Raw genomic sequence first — 14,804 nt, 5'->3', positions numbered from 1 at the left:
TATGAGAGTCATATAAACTTGTTAGTTATAGAAAAGAAAATTAGAGAAGAAAAAAGCCGGAAGTATTTTGATGTCTTTTCTCCCAATCTTACATGTGTGCATATGTAACAAACATAGTACATGTTGGATGACCTCAATTTGTGCCTTGTGTTACCCCTTCCGGACCAGCCACGGTAAGAAGATTCTTAGTGGCTGCACTCTGTTCTCCTGCTTAGATAACCATGGGTTATTCTTTTCTCTCTCCCAAGCATGACATGTAGGTGGACCCCCACTTCTGACCTTCATAAATAGTGTCCTGAATACTGCCTTGCGTGTTCCGTCTCTTTGCACATCTCTGAGCATGTATGAAAGGTCCCAGTTGTCTCATTTTGCATTTTTCTTAACCCCGTTGCAAAGAGTGAGGATAACCACCCCCCCTCCGGGGAAAGGCAAGCCCATGGCCTTGAGCGGGGCCAGCCCTCTTCCAGCCCATTTGCAGCCTTGAGGTTTGTTTTTTCCTCCACCACCACATCCTCTTGGGTTCCCCGAATGCCTCCTCGTGCCTGAGCCTCAGCTCCGGGCCCGGACAATGCCAGCATTCAGACGCGTGCACCGCTGAGTGTGGGGTGTTGACTTAGAGAGATTTAAGAGGCTGCTGGGGCTCCACTGTCACATGGCCAGGCCCTCGGACCCAAGGGTGAGGTCAGAGCACAGAGGTCGGGACCTTAAGGGAAAAAATCCTCCGTCGGGTTATTGATTAACCACTGGGGTATGATCTTGAAATAGGATTTGGGTTGCTCAGAAGAGGGGCGTTCTGCATAAGACAAGACGGTGGGGTTTTCAGGACACTGTAGAAAACAGTCAAATGAGCCTTCCCATGTGTTTGCTATGAGGTCATCTGTGGCCATACACGCAAAAGCTCTGTCCCATGTAACCTTAGTGTTGGCCCAACATGGGCCTAAGTAAATAGTTGTTGCTAAACGGGTGTGTTTTTATGGAGGTGACGCCATTCTTCCTTCTCAAAGATTTATTTTTATCAGTTAAGTGATAGGAGGCTGAATTTCAAGTAGGAGCCAAGAAATTTGGATCAAGGAATGGTCTTTCAATTCTACTATCTTGTCCATTGATTTTTTTTTTTTTTTTAAGGTCCTCACCCACAACTTATGAAAGTTCCCAGGCTAGGGGTCCAATTGGAGCTGCAGCTGCCAGCCTACCCCACAGCCACAGCAACGCCGAACCGTGTCTGGTGCCTACACTGCAGCTCATGGCAATGCCAGATACTTAACCCACTGAGGGAGGCCAGGGATTGAACCTGCGTCCTCATGAATATTAGTCAGGTTCTTAACCCACTGAGCCACAGTGGGAACTCCTGTTTCTTAATTCCTAAGCAAAAAATACCCGAGGTCCGTGGATACACCTCTCATCTTGAAAGCCTGGATTCAGGCAGACTGGCCACTCTCTGTAAGCGTGTTTATCTTGTCGAATGCCACGGGAGAACCAACCCCTTTAATGAGATATCAAATTCATGCATGTTCTCATGATTAGTCTGTGCCCTGCTTCCTGCTTTTGACAAGAATTCAAGGCTCTTAGGCCTCTCTGGCGGAATTCCCAAACGCACATTCCCAGGTACAAAGGGAAAATTATTAAAACTTGTCACAGGTGGCGCATTGCTGACCAAGAAATGATGAAAAAGCCCTTTCATGGACGGCTCTGGCAAGAATTCTTCAGATAGGCTTTTCTTCGGGGGGCAGGGTGGGTGAGGGGAAGGTGGAGTGGGCGTAGCAGGCGCTGTTTTTTGATTTCCTAACCCCAAAACCAGAACACACAGCTGACTCACGGAGCCCAGAATCCCCCTCTGCCCCTTTCTTGGCTTCCAGCACTTGAATTTGTGTCCAATTTATTCCTTCACTTACCTTCTGAGAGATTTCTTTCTGCTGCCCTTCTGACCTGTGGGTTTTCAGACCCAAGGCGCCCTGAGACCTCAACTCGAGCTGTTAAGGGCAGCGAACTCAGGACCCTGGAATCCTTTCTGATTTGGTGACACGAAGGATTCTCTGGAGTGGAAGCTCAGCCCCGCTAGATGCAGCAGCCTCGTTTCTAGCATCTTGTTTGGGGCAGGAGCGGAGTTGTCTCACTTGCCCCCTGAAATGTTTGTCCCCGCTGCAGTTGAGAAGGGTTGGTGAGCCCCCCCCCCCAGTTCTAAACCGGTCTCTTCCCACTAGGAGCCCAGAGCATTTGATGTGTTCTGCTGGAAAGCAGCTTTAAATGAAGGCAGTCTGGATGTGGGTCGGAGTTAGAGAGTGGAAGGTGAGAAAGAAAAGCCCCTGCAGAGCTCATATCCTGTCGGAATCAGCCCCCAGGGAGGCCTGTGAGGTTTTGATTAGGACCCACGGGTGGGGGTGGGGAGGGGGCTGCGCTAGAAGAAAGCCCGTGAGGAGGTGTTTGCCTCCATTTGTAATTCACTCTTCCCCACGAACAACTGTCACTGCTGATCATTTCAGATTTATGGCTCAACCTGCCCTCCAGCACCGTCCTGTGGGGTCCAGGGCTTGGGGAGAAAGGGGTGTCCCTGGCTGGCCAAGCCCTGAAAGCCATGCCATCCTGGAATTCCAGATTCTTTCTTGATTGAAGTTAAGAACAGGCTTTAGGGGAATAATCATATCTCCTTGAAGCCTAGTGTCACAGACTTTTCACATCTTTGCAGAACAATGAAGTCAGTTTTTAAGGGGCGAAGTAACAGGTGCTTAAAAGCAAGGATGAACCCAGTTAGTGTTAGAAAGCACCCAGAGAAGAATTTTCTTCTTTTTACTAAACGGGTCTGTAAAGGAAGGGGTAAATTTAGTCAAGCTTTTGGGGCTGGCAGATACCTGTGTGTGTGTTATCTTGTGCTGGGACATTTACTTAATCACAATTAAAAATAAAACATGCATGTAGTTGCTAGAATATTTTAGTAGTACAGAGAAAAATAAAAGCCAGAAGTAATTTCTCTTAATCCTATAAGCATTTTAATGCATATACCCAAGTTTTTTTTATATATACAGATGGGATTATTTTACATATACTGATGTTTACAAATTTGTTCATTTTAGTTTATTTTTTTGGCCACACCCAGGGCATGCAGAAGTTCCTGGGCCAGGGATTGAACCCCATACCACAGCAGTGGCAACACTGGATCCTTAACTGTTAGGCTACCAGAGAACTCCTAGATTTGTTCATTTTATTTTATTTTACTTTTATTTACTTATTTGCTTTTTAGGGCCAAACCCGCAGCATATGGAAGTACCCAGGCTAGGGGTCATATCGGAGCTACAGCTGCTGGCCTAGAAGATGCCGAGCTGCATCTTCAACCTACACCACAGCTCACGGCAATGCCAGGTGCCAACCCACTGATCAGGGATCGAACCTGCATCCTCATGGATACTAGTCGGATTTGTTTCTGCCGCACCACAACGGGAACTCCCAGATTTGTTCATTTTAAACTCTGAAAGAAGATTGTTAGCAGAGAAGACATGTCATGTTGAAATTCAGAGTGGTTAGATTAAACAGAGAATGAGTTTCCAAAGATTATGCAGGTTAATAGCACCCCCCCCCAAATAACCCCAAATAATTGACCATTACTTGATTAGCCCCTTTTTTGGAGGTGGAGCTCAGTGCGCATTAGGCTGTGGGCATCTTTGGGGGCTGTTCCTCTGCCTGCCATGCCTCTCATCAACTATCTAACGGTGACGTGAGCCAGCGGTGGCCGGGCAGGCACTGAGGACGAGCGAGGTGCATGCGCCTCTGTTTGGAGGACGGGCGTCTGCGGGACCCGGGTTTGCCTTTGGCCTTGGGCCTCGTACTTGGGTCAGCTAGACCTGGGATCGGATCTCATCTCAGCCCGCTGAGAGCCGCTCGTCTCACCTTGTCTGAGTGTTTCTTCATCCCTCAGGTAGAGCCGGCTGCTCACTCCTGCCTCCGTGCGCTGTTCTGACCAGTAAGCAGATGACCTTGTCCTGCAGCTGGTCCCCACACCGGAGGATCTTCATACTTAGCCCCGCCTCCCCCAGGCCCAGCCCGGAGGGCCCCCCTCCAGGTGGCAGTGCGGGTGAGGGCTTGGTGGGCTCCCCTCCCCAGCTCCCCATTCTGCCCCCACCTTTCCCACTGCTGTTTGCTTCTTTGTCTGAAGACCCAGACCAGATGCCTCTGTGGACAGCGATTTATTTTCTTTCTTCATAGGTGTTTAAGGCATGCAGCTTCATTGCTCACATTTAGAAGTTCGAGATCTCAGGCACAAGGTCACATTTCTGGCTTTTCCTGAGAAACTGGAAGCTCTGGCCAGCCTGGAGCCGCATTCTCGCAGCCTCCGTCCGATGGGGCTCTTGTCTACCCCCCTGCCGCCCCCGTGCAGTCCCCACCTGGCCCTCTCCACCTCTGGCCTGACCAGCTTGGCCCCTGTCGTGCAATTTGCTTCCTCCATGCCTTTGACCTGAAGTGAAGCGAGCCTTGCTCAGGCTGTGAGAAAGTCCCTCCCAGCCGGCAAGGAAACCGCGCGTCCAGAAGTGCGGAGGGTTCTGGGGGGCGGGACTGTGCCGGGTAGACCCGGGGTCTCACCCGGCCTGGCTGTTTCCTCGGCCCATCACCCCAGGCCCCGGTAATAAGCTTCTCCGAGCCTCAGTGTCCCCCTCCCTGCAGATTGGCGTCCTTGTCCTCAGCAGTGCTGCCATTTGCGATGTGGTGGCTCTCGGTGGTGGTGGCTGTCCTGCGTGTTGAGGATGTTTTGCAGAATCCCTGGCTCCACCCACGAGATGCCAGTAGCAGATACCCCCTCCCCAGTTGGGACAACTAAAAATGACCCAGACGTTGCCACGTGGCCCTTGGGGGGCCGGATTGCCCAGTGGAGGACTGCTGTGGACTCCCTCCCGGCGGAGTGTGCCCGAAGTGCTACGGAGAGCCTGACGCGGGCGGCACCGGTCCCAGCCGGCTGCACCTCCGCCCTTCCCGATAGTTGCCGTCCGCCTGGTGCAGATTCTTCCAGTCCTGCTCCGTGCTTGCACGGATCAGCTTGAACCCGTGCGTCTCTCTCTGCAGCGGCTCTGGCATGTGGCCCGCTACTGGGCCTGGAGAAGGCAGCTGTAAGCGCGGAGCTCCGGCGGGACCAGAGGAGCCTTTGCTGGGCTGTCACTGGGCACTGCTCACGCCACCCGTCTCTGCTCCTCTGTCCACCGTTGCGTTCATTTGCTTGACCTGTGAACAGGGACCCACGGCTGTATGTCTGACCTTCGACCCTTCTCCCTTTTAGGTGGCCCTGGTGCAGTGGACCGAGAGTGTGGGCTTAACGCTTGTGGGCCGCGACCAGTCGTCCATGCAGCTGAGGACCCCTGGCGACCAGATCCTGAACTTCACCATCTTGCAGATCTTCCCTTTCACCTACGAGAGCAAACGCATGGGCATCATCGTGAGGGTGAGTGAGCTTTGCTTTATGACTTAAATTGGTTTAAAAAATGCCCCAAATCGGCTGTGTGTGTCCCTGTGGCACCACACGCTTTTTCATCCCTTTCTGATTCTATCGTGATGTCTGTGGTCCAGGCTTCCCTCAGCAGAGAGAGGTAGTTCCTCCACTGGACAGATCTCGGATTGCTGATCAGCTTTTGGTTAACCCAGGTCCAGAGGGGAAGGTCTAATGGGTGTGGGTTGGGCATTTCTCTTGTACACGCTCTTCTTTAATTAAATGTTTTCTACGGCGGTGGAATCCACATTATTTAAACGTGTCATCCGTTGGCATTGAGTATCTTCAGGATCTCTCCTGCAGCCAGGGCTGCTGTCAGGTTTTGAAACATTTGCATCACCTCAAAAGGAAACCTTGTACCCATAAAGCAGTCCCTCCCATATCACCACCTTCCTCCTCATCCCTGCAAATCTCCAATCTCCTTTCTGTCTCTAGGATTTCCCTCTTCTGGGTATTTCATATAAATGGCATCACACAGTATGTGACCTTGTGTATCTGTAAGATACACATCCGTCTTGCAGCATTTATCTGTACGTCCTTCTTTTTAATGGCCAGTAATATTTCACGCTGATTATCCATTCATCCATCGACAGACATTTGGGTTGTTTCCACCTTTTGGCTATTGTGAATAGTGTGACTGTGAACATTTGTATATGAGGATTTGAATACATGTTTTCACTTCTTTCAAGTGGATACCTAGGAGTGGAATAGCTGAGTCCTTTTCCAAATTGCTAGATAATTCTATCTTTTAACTTTATGAGGACCCTACAAAGTTTTCTGCAAAATGCTGCACCTTTTTACATTCCACCAGCAATGTATGAAGGCTCTAGTTTCTCCACATCCTCATCAACACCTGTTATTTTCCTATTTTTTTTTTTAATTGTAGCCCTCCTAGTTGTTAGGAAATGGTATTTCATTGTTTTGATTTGTGTTTCCCTAATGGCTAGGGATACTGAGCGTCTTTTCTTATATTTATTGGCCACCTGTATTTCTTCCTTGGAGAAATGTCTGTTCAAGCCCTTTGCCCACTTTTTAATTGGGCTGTCTTTCTTGTTGGGTTAAGAGGTCTTTATATGGTCTGGATACTAGACGCTTATCAGAGTGATGATATACAAATATTTGCTTTTATTCTGTAGCTTGTCTTGTCACTTTCTTGATAAAATTCCTTTGATGCACAGAAGTTACTGATTTTGATGAAGTCCAGTTTATTTTTTCCTTTGTTGTTCTTGACTTTGGTGTCATATCTGATTGTCCATCGCTAAATCTGAGGTCATGAAAATTTACCCTTATATTTTCTTTTAGAAGTTTTTGGTAGTTTTATCTTTTGAGGTCATTGATCCATTTTGAGTTTTTTTTTTTTTTTTCTTTCCTTTTCTTTTTATGGCCACACCTGCACTATAGGGGAATCCCAGTCTAGGGGTCGAATTGGAGCTGCAACTGTGGCCACAGCGATGGCAACAGTGGATCCAAGCCACATCCGTGATGTATGCCACAGTTTGCTGCAGCACTGGGTCCTTAACCCACTGAGCCAAGCCAGGGATAGGACCCACATCCTCATAGAGACAGTATTGGGTCCTTAACCCACTAAGCCACAACAGGAACTCTCATTTTGAGTTATTTTTGTATATGGCGTGAGGTAGGGGTTTAACTTCATTCTTTTGTGGGTGGGTATATGGACTTGTTCCAGCCCTGTTTTCTGCAAAGACTTTTGTTTCCCTGTTGAACAGTCTTGACATCCTTGTCATTAAATATTTTTGATGATTGTTCATTCACACGATCGCAAAAGGTATGGGAAAAAAATACAGCAGTCCCTTAGCATTCATGGTACTTTGGATATTCTTTTTATATTTTTTGGAACTTTACTGAGGTACAGCATACACAGAGAAAAGTGCAAACTTCAGAGGTGTACAGCTCAAGTGAACACACCCATGCAGCTGGCATCCGGTGCAAGGAGCAGAGGCCCTCCCACCATCAGGCCAGCAGCTCCCTCCTGCCCCATTCTCATGACTGCATCCTTCCTCCCCCCATGGATACCACCACTGTCCCCACTTCTACCACCGGCTCGTCTCCTTTTGAACCTTATGTAAAGGAAGTGGTACAGTAGATACCCTCGGAGTTTGAGTTCACTTGCTCAAACTTGTATTTGTGTACTCATCCATGTTTTGGTTTGTATTGTCGTTTGAAAATTTTTATGAACAAAATGTTGTGCACGCCATGGAAGTCCCATCTGCCCTTTCTAGATGTGTGTCTTCTCCATTCTTACCCTAAGTTCTTCATCATTCCTGTGAATTTCAAAATACTATTATCAGGCATATTTGGGTATAAATACTATGTATCATGGATTTTCATGTTTTTATTCTATGAATGCCATCATAGTATAGGTATCATTATTCCACTTCCTGTTTTTCATTTAACATTTAAAAGAAATTGTATTCATACACATAATTCCACTTTATTTATTCTTAGGTGACTTAAGGTATTACATCTTGCAAATAGACCTCATTTCCTCTGTCTCTTGCCATTCCCTGTTGATGGACATTTAGGTTGTTGCCACATTTTTTAACCAGGAGAAAGAGCACTGCCATGCATAGCCTTGTCTGCTCAATTCTCCACTGTACATATGTCTGTGTTTTTCAGGTAGACTCTCTGGGGTGTAGAATGTATACATCTTTAACTCTGTCAGATGTTGTCAACATTTTCTCCAAAGAGCTCGTCTCATCTTAGTCCCATTGTATTTCACGATCCTCAGCAGCACTTGATAGTGTCAGACTTTTAAAATTTTGCCAATCGGAAGCATCTGAATTAATATCTTGTTGTCTTTTTTGTGGTTTTACTTACACTTTCCTTTCTAGGAAGTCTGGAAGCCTTGTGTTCATAAGCCACTCAGCTCAGTGGTTCTTAAACCTGGCTGTTCATCAGAATTACCATAGGAGCTTAAAAAATTGCAGCATCCTTGAGCCCAGTCCTATTTTGGTATTGGGAAGGTTCCCTGGTATTTTTAAAGGTTCTTCACATTGTTTGGCTTGGCTGGAAAAAACTCTGCCTCAGATCATGAGAATCTTGGGAATAAGACTCTCTTATCTTTTCTGGTTTTTTTTTTGGGTCTTTTTAGGGCCGCTCTGGTGGCATATGGAAGTTCCCAGGCTAGGGGTCGAATCAGAGCTACAGCTGCTGGCTTATGTCACAGCCACAGCAACACCAGATCTGAGCTGTGTCTGTGACCCACACCAGACATAGCAATGCTAGATCCTTAACCCACTGAGTGAGGCCAGGGATCGAACCTGTGTCCCCATGGTTACTAGTCGGGTTCATTACCACTGAGCCATGAAGGGAACTCTTTTTTCTAGGTGTTTTAAAAACCAAATGAGAATCCCTTCCACCCTGTCTACATAAGTATTTCATGCCTTAGGGATCAGGGTTGTTGATTGTATTATAGCAAATTAGTAATAGTGGTATTAATAATTAGTAGTAAGAGTAAGTAGTAATAGGAATGGAGGTAATAAGAATGTAATAGGAATATCAGTAATAGGAATGTCAGTGGATTCATTTGCGAAGAATTTCTCCCACTCTGTGGGTTGTCTTTTCATTTTGTTTAGAGTTTCCTTTGCTGTGTAGAAACTTTGAAGTTTAATTAGGTCCCATTTGTTTATTTTTGTTTTAACTGTCATTAAGAGGTGGATCTGAGAAGATGTTGCTGTTGTTTATGTCAGAGAGTGTTTGGCCTATGTTTTCCTCTAAGAGTTTTATAGTGTCTGGTCTTATATCTAGGTCTTTAATCCGTTTTGAGTTTATTTTTGTGTATGGTGTTAGGGAGTGTTCTGATTTCATTCTTTTCCATATGGCTGTCCAGTTTTCCCAGCACCACTTATTGAACAGGCTGTCTTTTCTCCATTGTATAGTCTTGCCTCCTTTGTCATAGATTAGTTGGCTGTAGGTGCGTGGGTTGAATTCTGGGCTTTCTATCCTGTCCCACTGATCTATATGTCTGTCTTTGTGCCAGTACCATACGGTTTTTATGACTGTTGCTTTGTAGTATAGTCTGAAGTCCTAGAGCCTGATTCCTCCAGCTCCATTTTTCTTTTTCAGGATGTCTTTGGCTATCCTGGGTCTTTCGTGCTTCTAAACAATCTTTAAAATATTTTGTTCGTGTTCTGTGAAAAATATCCTTGGTAATTTGATAGGGATTGCATTGAATCTATAGATTGCCTTAGGTAGTATAGTCATTTTGATAATATTAACTCTTCCAATCCAAGAGCATGGTATGTCTTTCCATCTATTTGTGTCATCTTTGATTTCTTTCATCAATGTCTTATAGTTTTCTGAGTACAGGTCTTTTGTCTCTTTAGGTAGGTTTACTCCTAGGTATTTTATTCTTTTGGATGTGGTGGTAAATAGGATTGTTTCCCTAATTTATTTTTCTGCTCTTTTGTTGTTAGTGTATAGAAATGTCGTCAATTTCTGTGTATTAATTTTATATCCTGCAACTTTGCCAAATTCATGGATGAGCTCTAACAGTTTTCTGGTAGAGTCTTTAGGATTCTCGAGGTATAGTATCATGTCATCTGCAAATAGGGATAGTTTTACTTCTTCCTTTCCGATTTGGATTCCTTTTATCTCTTTTACTTCTCTGATTGCCGTGGCTAGGACTTCCAAAACTATGTTGAAAAGTAGTGGCAAGAGCAGACATCCTTGTCTTGTTCCTGATCTCGGCAGGAATTCTTTCAGCTTTTCACCATTGAGAGTGACGTTAGTTGTGGGTTTCTCATATATGGCCTTTATTATGATGAGGTAGGTTCCCTCTCTGCCCATTTTCTGAAGGGTTTTTATCAGAAATGGGTGTTGGATTTTGTCAGAAGGATAGGTTTTAGCTCTTCTCTAAATGTTTGATAGAATTCACCTGTGAAGCCATCCGGTCCTGGGCTTTTGTTTGTTGGAAGTTTTTTAATCACAGTTTCAATTTCAGTTCTTGTGATTAGTCCGTTCATCTTTTCTATTTCATCTTGGTTTAGTCTTGGAAGATTATACCTTTCTAAGAATTTGTCCATTTCTTCTAGGTTTTCCATTTTATTGGCGTATAGTTGCATATAATAGTCTCTTATGATCCTTTGTATTTCTGTGATGTCTGTTGTTACTTCTCCTTTTTCATTTCTGATTTTATTGATTTGAGTCCTCTCTCTTTTTTTCTTGATAAGTCTGGCTAAGGGTTTATCAATTTTGTTGATCTTTTCAAAGAACCAGCTTTTCGTTTCATTGATCTTTTCTCTGGTTTTCTTTGTTTCTAGTTCATTGATGTCTGTTCTGATCTTTATGATCTCTTTCCTTCTACTAACTTTAGGTCTTGTCTGTTCTTCTCTCTTGAGCTGCGTTAGATGTAAAGTTAGCTTGTTTATATGAGCTTTTTCTTGTTTCCTGAGGTGGGCTTGTATTGCTATAAACTTTCCTCTTAGAACAGCTTTTGCTGCATCCCATAGGTTTTGGAGTGTTGTGTCTTTGTTGTCATTTGCTTCTAGGTTTTTTTTTTTTTTTTTGTCTTTTTGTCTTTTCCAAGGCTGCCCGCAGCACATGGAGGTTCCCAGGCTAGGGGTCTAATTGGAGCTGCCGCTGCCGGCCTATGCCAGAGCTGCAGCAATGCCAGATCTGAGCTGTGTCTGTAACCCGCACCATAGCTCACAGCAATGCCGGATCCTTAACCCACTGAGCAAGGCCAGGGTTCGAACCCGCAACCTCATGGTTCCTAGTCGGATTCATTAACCACTGAGCCACTATGGGAACTCCAGCTTCTAGGTATTTTTTAATTTCCTCTGTGATTTCTTCAGTGATCTGTTGGTTGTTTAGTAGCATGTTGTTTAGTCTCCATGTGTTTGTGTTTTTCTTGTTGTTGTTGTTTTGTCTTTTTGTCTTTTCCAGGGCCGCACCCGCAGCATATGGAGGTTCCCAGGCTAGGGGTCGAATCAGAGCTGTAGCCACTGGCCTATACCAGAGCCACAGCAACACCAGATCCGAGCCGTGTCTGTGACCTACACCACAGCTCATGGCAACACCAGATCCTTAACCCACTGAGCAAGGCCAGGGACCGAACCTGCAACCTCATGGTCCCTAGTCAGATTTGTTAACCACTGAGCCATGACAGGAGCTCCTTTTTTTTTTTTTTTTTTTTTTTTTTTTGTGGGTGTGTGTGTTTGTGTTTTTTTGCAGTTTTTTTCTTGTTGCTGATTTCCAGTTGTATAGTGTTGTTGGAAAAGATGTTTGATATGATTTCAATTTTCTTAAAGTTACTGAGGTTTGATTTGTAGCCCAGGATGTGATCAATCTTAGAGAATGTTCCATGTGCACTTGAGAAGAATGTGTATTCTGTTGCTTTTGGATGGAATGTCCTATAAATACCTATTAGGTCCATCTGGTCTCTTGCTTCATTCAGGGCCTGTGTTTCCTTATTGATTTTCAGTCTGGTTCCTCTGTCCATTGCTGTAAGTGGGGTGTTAAAGTCCCCCACTATGATTGTGTTATTGTCGATTTGTCATTTTAAGGTTGTTAGCAGTTGCCTTATATATTGTGGTGAACCTGTGTTGGGTGCGTAGATATTTAAAATTGTATCTTCTTGGATTGATCCTTTGATCATTATGTAGTGATCTTCCTTGTCCCTTAAAATATTCTTCATTGCAAAGTCTATTTTGTTTGTTATGAATACTCATCTAATTCTCATGATACCGTCGTGGTTGGTATTTGACAGAGGAGAAAGGGAAGTGTGCACGGGGAGGTGAAGAATCCTCCCCAGGTTCACCTACTTATAAGAGTCGGCACTGGCTTCCACCTTAGGATGTCTGTCTCCCAGGTCATACTCGTCACTGCCGGGACCTGGGGTTGGGTGTGATGAGAGGGACGTGGTTTAAGAGCTCATAGAGTACCCGCAGTAATGTTGAGGCGGCATGTTAATTACATACGGCGTCATGACAGATTATCCTGCATGTGGCAGCTGAAAACAACCAGAGATGTTATCTGATGGTTTCTGGGTCCAGGAGTCCGGGTGCAGCCTTACTCTGTCTCGGGGTCTCGGGGGCTGCAGACATCCAAGGTTCATTTGGGACAGGATCCTCTTCCAGGTGAATCAGTGTTGTCAGCAAGGTCAGTTCCTTGTGGCCATTGGACTGAGGGCCTTAATTCTGAACCAGCTGATGGGCAGAGGCCCCCCTCGTGCTGTGCCTCTCCTTGGACCGGCTCTTGCGTCAGCTGGCTTCATCATGGTGAGTCTGTGAGATGTAAACAGGACAGACGGCATATGGTTGCAGAACTTTGGCCTCATTCTGTTAGTGGAAGCAGGTCAGTTGGGGGGCAGGGACCACACAGGGGTGTGAACACCAGGAGACAGGGAAAGTGGGAGCCGTTGAAGAGACCGCTTCTGCAGGTGAAGGTTGGAAATAGCTCCATGGGAGTTCCCGTCGTGGCGCAGCAGAAACGAATCTGTCCAGAAACCATGAAGACGCAGGCTTGATCCCTGGCCTTGCTCAGTGGGTTAAGGATATGGTGTGTTGCCGTGAGCTGTGGTGTAGGTCGCAGACACAGCTTGGATCCCACTCTGCTGTGGCTGTGGTGTAGGCCGGCAGCTGTTGCTCCGATTTGACCCCTAGCCTGGGAACCTCCATATGCCTCAGGTGTGGCCCTAAAAAGACAAAAAAAAAAAAAAAGAAAAGAAAAGAAATAGGTCCATGAGCTGCTCTTCTGCCGATCCAGTGACACAGAATGAATGTGCTTTGAAAACAGCACATTTTAGAGGGTTTTTGTGTCCCTGAGGCCGGCAGGTCCTCAGACCCTACCAAACATATATCCTGGGCAGTTTTTGGCGTGAGATGCAGCTGCTGCTCTTTGCACTGGTCCACACCCGGCCTGGCCCCGCCTTCTAAACCGTATCGTGAGTACAGCTCCGACAGCAGGAGCATCCGTGGCCTGGGAGCAGCCGCACATATCCTGTGGGTGGGTGTTTCCTGGGGATGAGAGTCACCACCTCCCATGAACTTACTTTCGTTTTGGTCCAGCCTTCCTTTTTTCAAGGCCTAGGGCCGTGGGCTCTGCTGAAGTCATTGGAAGGTTGAATCATCATCCCATAGTGCCCAGTATCAGCCATTCTAGAATAAGTAGCTGGTGTATGTCACCCCTCCTTTAGTCTCGGAGGGCTGTCGTGTCCAGACACCACACGTCATTTTTCATGAGGTGTGACCTGTGCGTCTCCCCATAGCAAGAACGGGACCGTGTGCTTAGAAGTGTGGATTGCTGTTGGATGGGCAAATCCATCATTATTTAAAATAGCACTTTGCAGGACTTCCCATCCTAGCTCAGTGGTTAACGAATCCGACTAGAAACCATGAGGTTGTGAGTTCGATCCCTGGCCTCGCTCAGTGGGTTAAGGATCCGGTGTTGCCGTGAGCTGTGGTGTAGGTCGCAGTCATGGCTCGGACCCATGGTGCTGTGCCTCTGGCATAGGCCGGCAGCTACAGCTCCGATTCGACCCCTAGCCTGGGAACCTCCATATGCCTTGGGAGTGGCCCTAGAAAAGGCAAAAAGACAAAAAAAAAAAAAAAAAAAAAAAGAAAAAAAAAGCACTTTGCTTTTCCCAGATTACAGTTTAAAAAAATCAGCATTGCATTAAGGCATTCAGAACAAATAAATATGTAAAGACGGGGATCAGAACCAATCATCTGTATTTTCGCCACCCCAAATTGCCTTTTCAGGGCATTTCCCTTCTGTTTTTCTCTAAGCATAAATGCGTGTAAACATCTACACCACTTTGATAAAATTGGCACCAAACTCCACGTAAATCTTTCTAAATAAACCCCTCCAACAATAAGTATGGTGAACATGTTCTCGTATCATTAAAACATGATTTTTATGATTTTAATGTGTGCATGGGGTTTTGCTGAAAAGAATGTAGCTTTATTGAGTTAAATATTCCTTTCTTGGATGCTTAAGTTGTTTTCCATTTCTTACTGCCAACAGCGAATCCGGGCACATCCATCTGTCTTTAATGAAATGCATATTATTTTGCTAGTATTTTTGCTTTCTGACCTATTTCCCACTTTATCTCTGGTTTTTCTGGGTGGCAATCAAGGCTCTTGGGCTAGTTCTCCACTTGCAGAAATCTGCCTCTCCTTTCCAGGATGAGCGGTTCTCCTCCTGGGGTCGTCTGGCTCCCAGGGGCTGTGGGAACACATCTAGAGACAGTTTCGGTTGTCACGACTCAGGATGGTGCCACTGGCCTCTAGTGGGTAGAGGCCAGGATAGCTTCCTAACCAAGAATTTCCCAGCCCTAATGTTCATTGTGCCAGGGGTAAGAAACTCTGTTCTTCTT

General features: G+C 45.8%; 1 protein-coding gene across 5 annotated transcripts in view; it reads left to right on the top strand.

The window, feature by feature from the left end:
• Positions 1-14,804, top strand: part of ATP9A (ATPase phospholipid transporting 9A (putative)) — a 136,452-nt gene that overhangs the window by 93,002 nt on the left and 28,646 nt on the right. For all 5 annotated transcript variants that reach the window (XM_013985463.2, NM_001114672.1, XM_013985466.2 and 2 more), the window contains 1 exon segment: positions 5,258-5,419. In XM_013985463.2, coding sequence (XP_013840917.1) covers positions 5,258-5,419 — 162 coding nt within the window.

Source organism: Sus scrofa, chromosome 17, assembly GCF_000003025.6.
Source record: "Sus scrofa isolate TJ Tabasco breed Duroc chromosome 17, Sscrofa11.1, whole genome shotgun sequence".
Classification (NCBI taxonomy): Eukaryota; Metazoa; Chordata; class Mammalia; order Artiodactyla; family Suidae; genus Sus; species Sus scrofa.
Note: the sequence above shows the minus strand (reverse complement) of the source record. Positions and strands in the feature narration are given on the sequence as shown.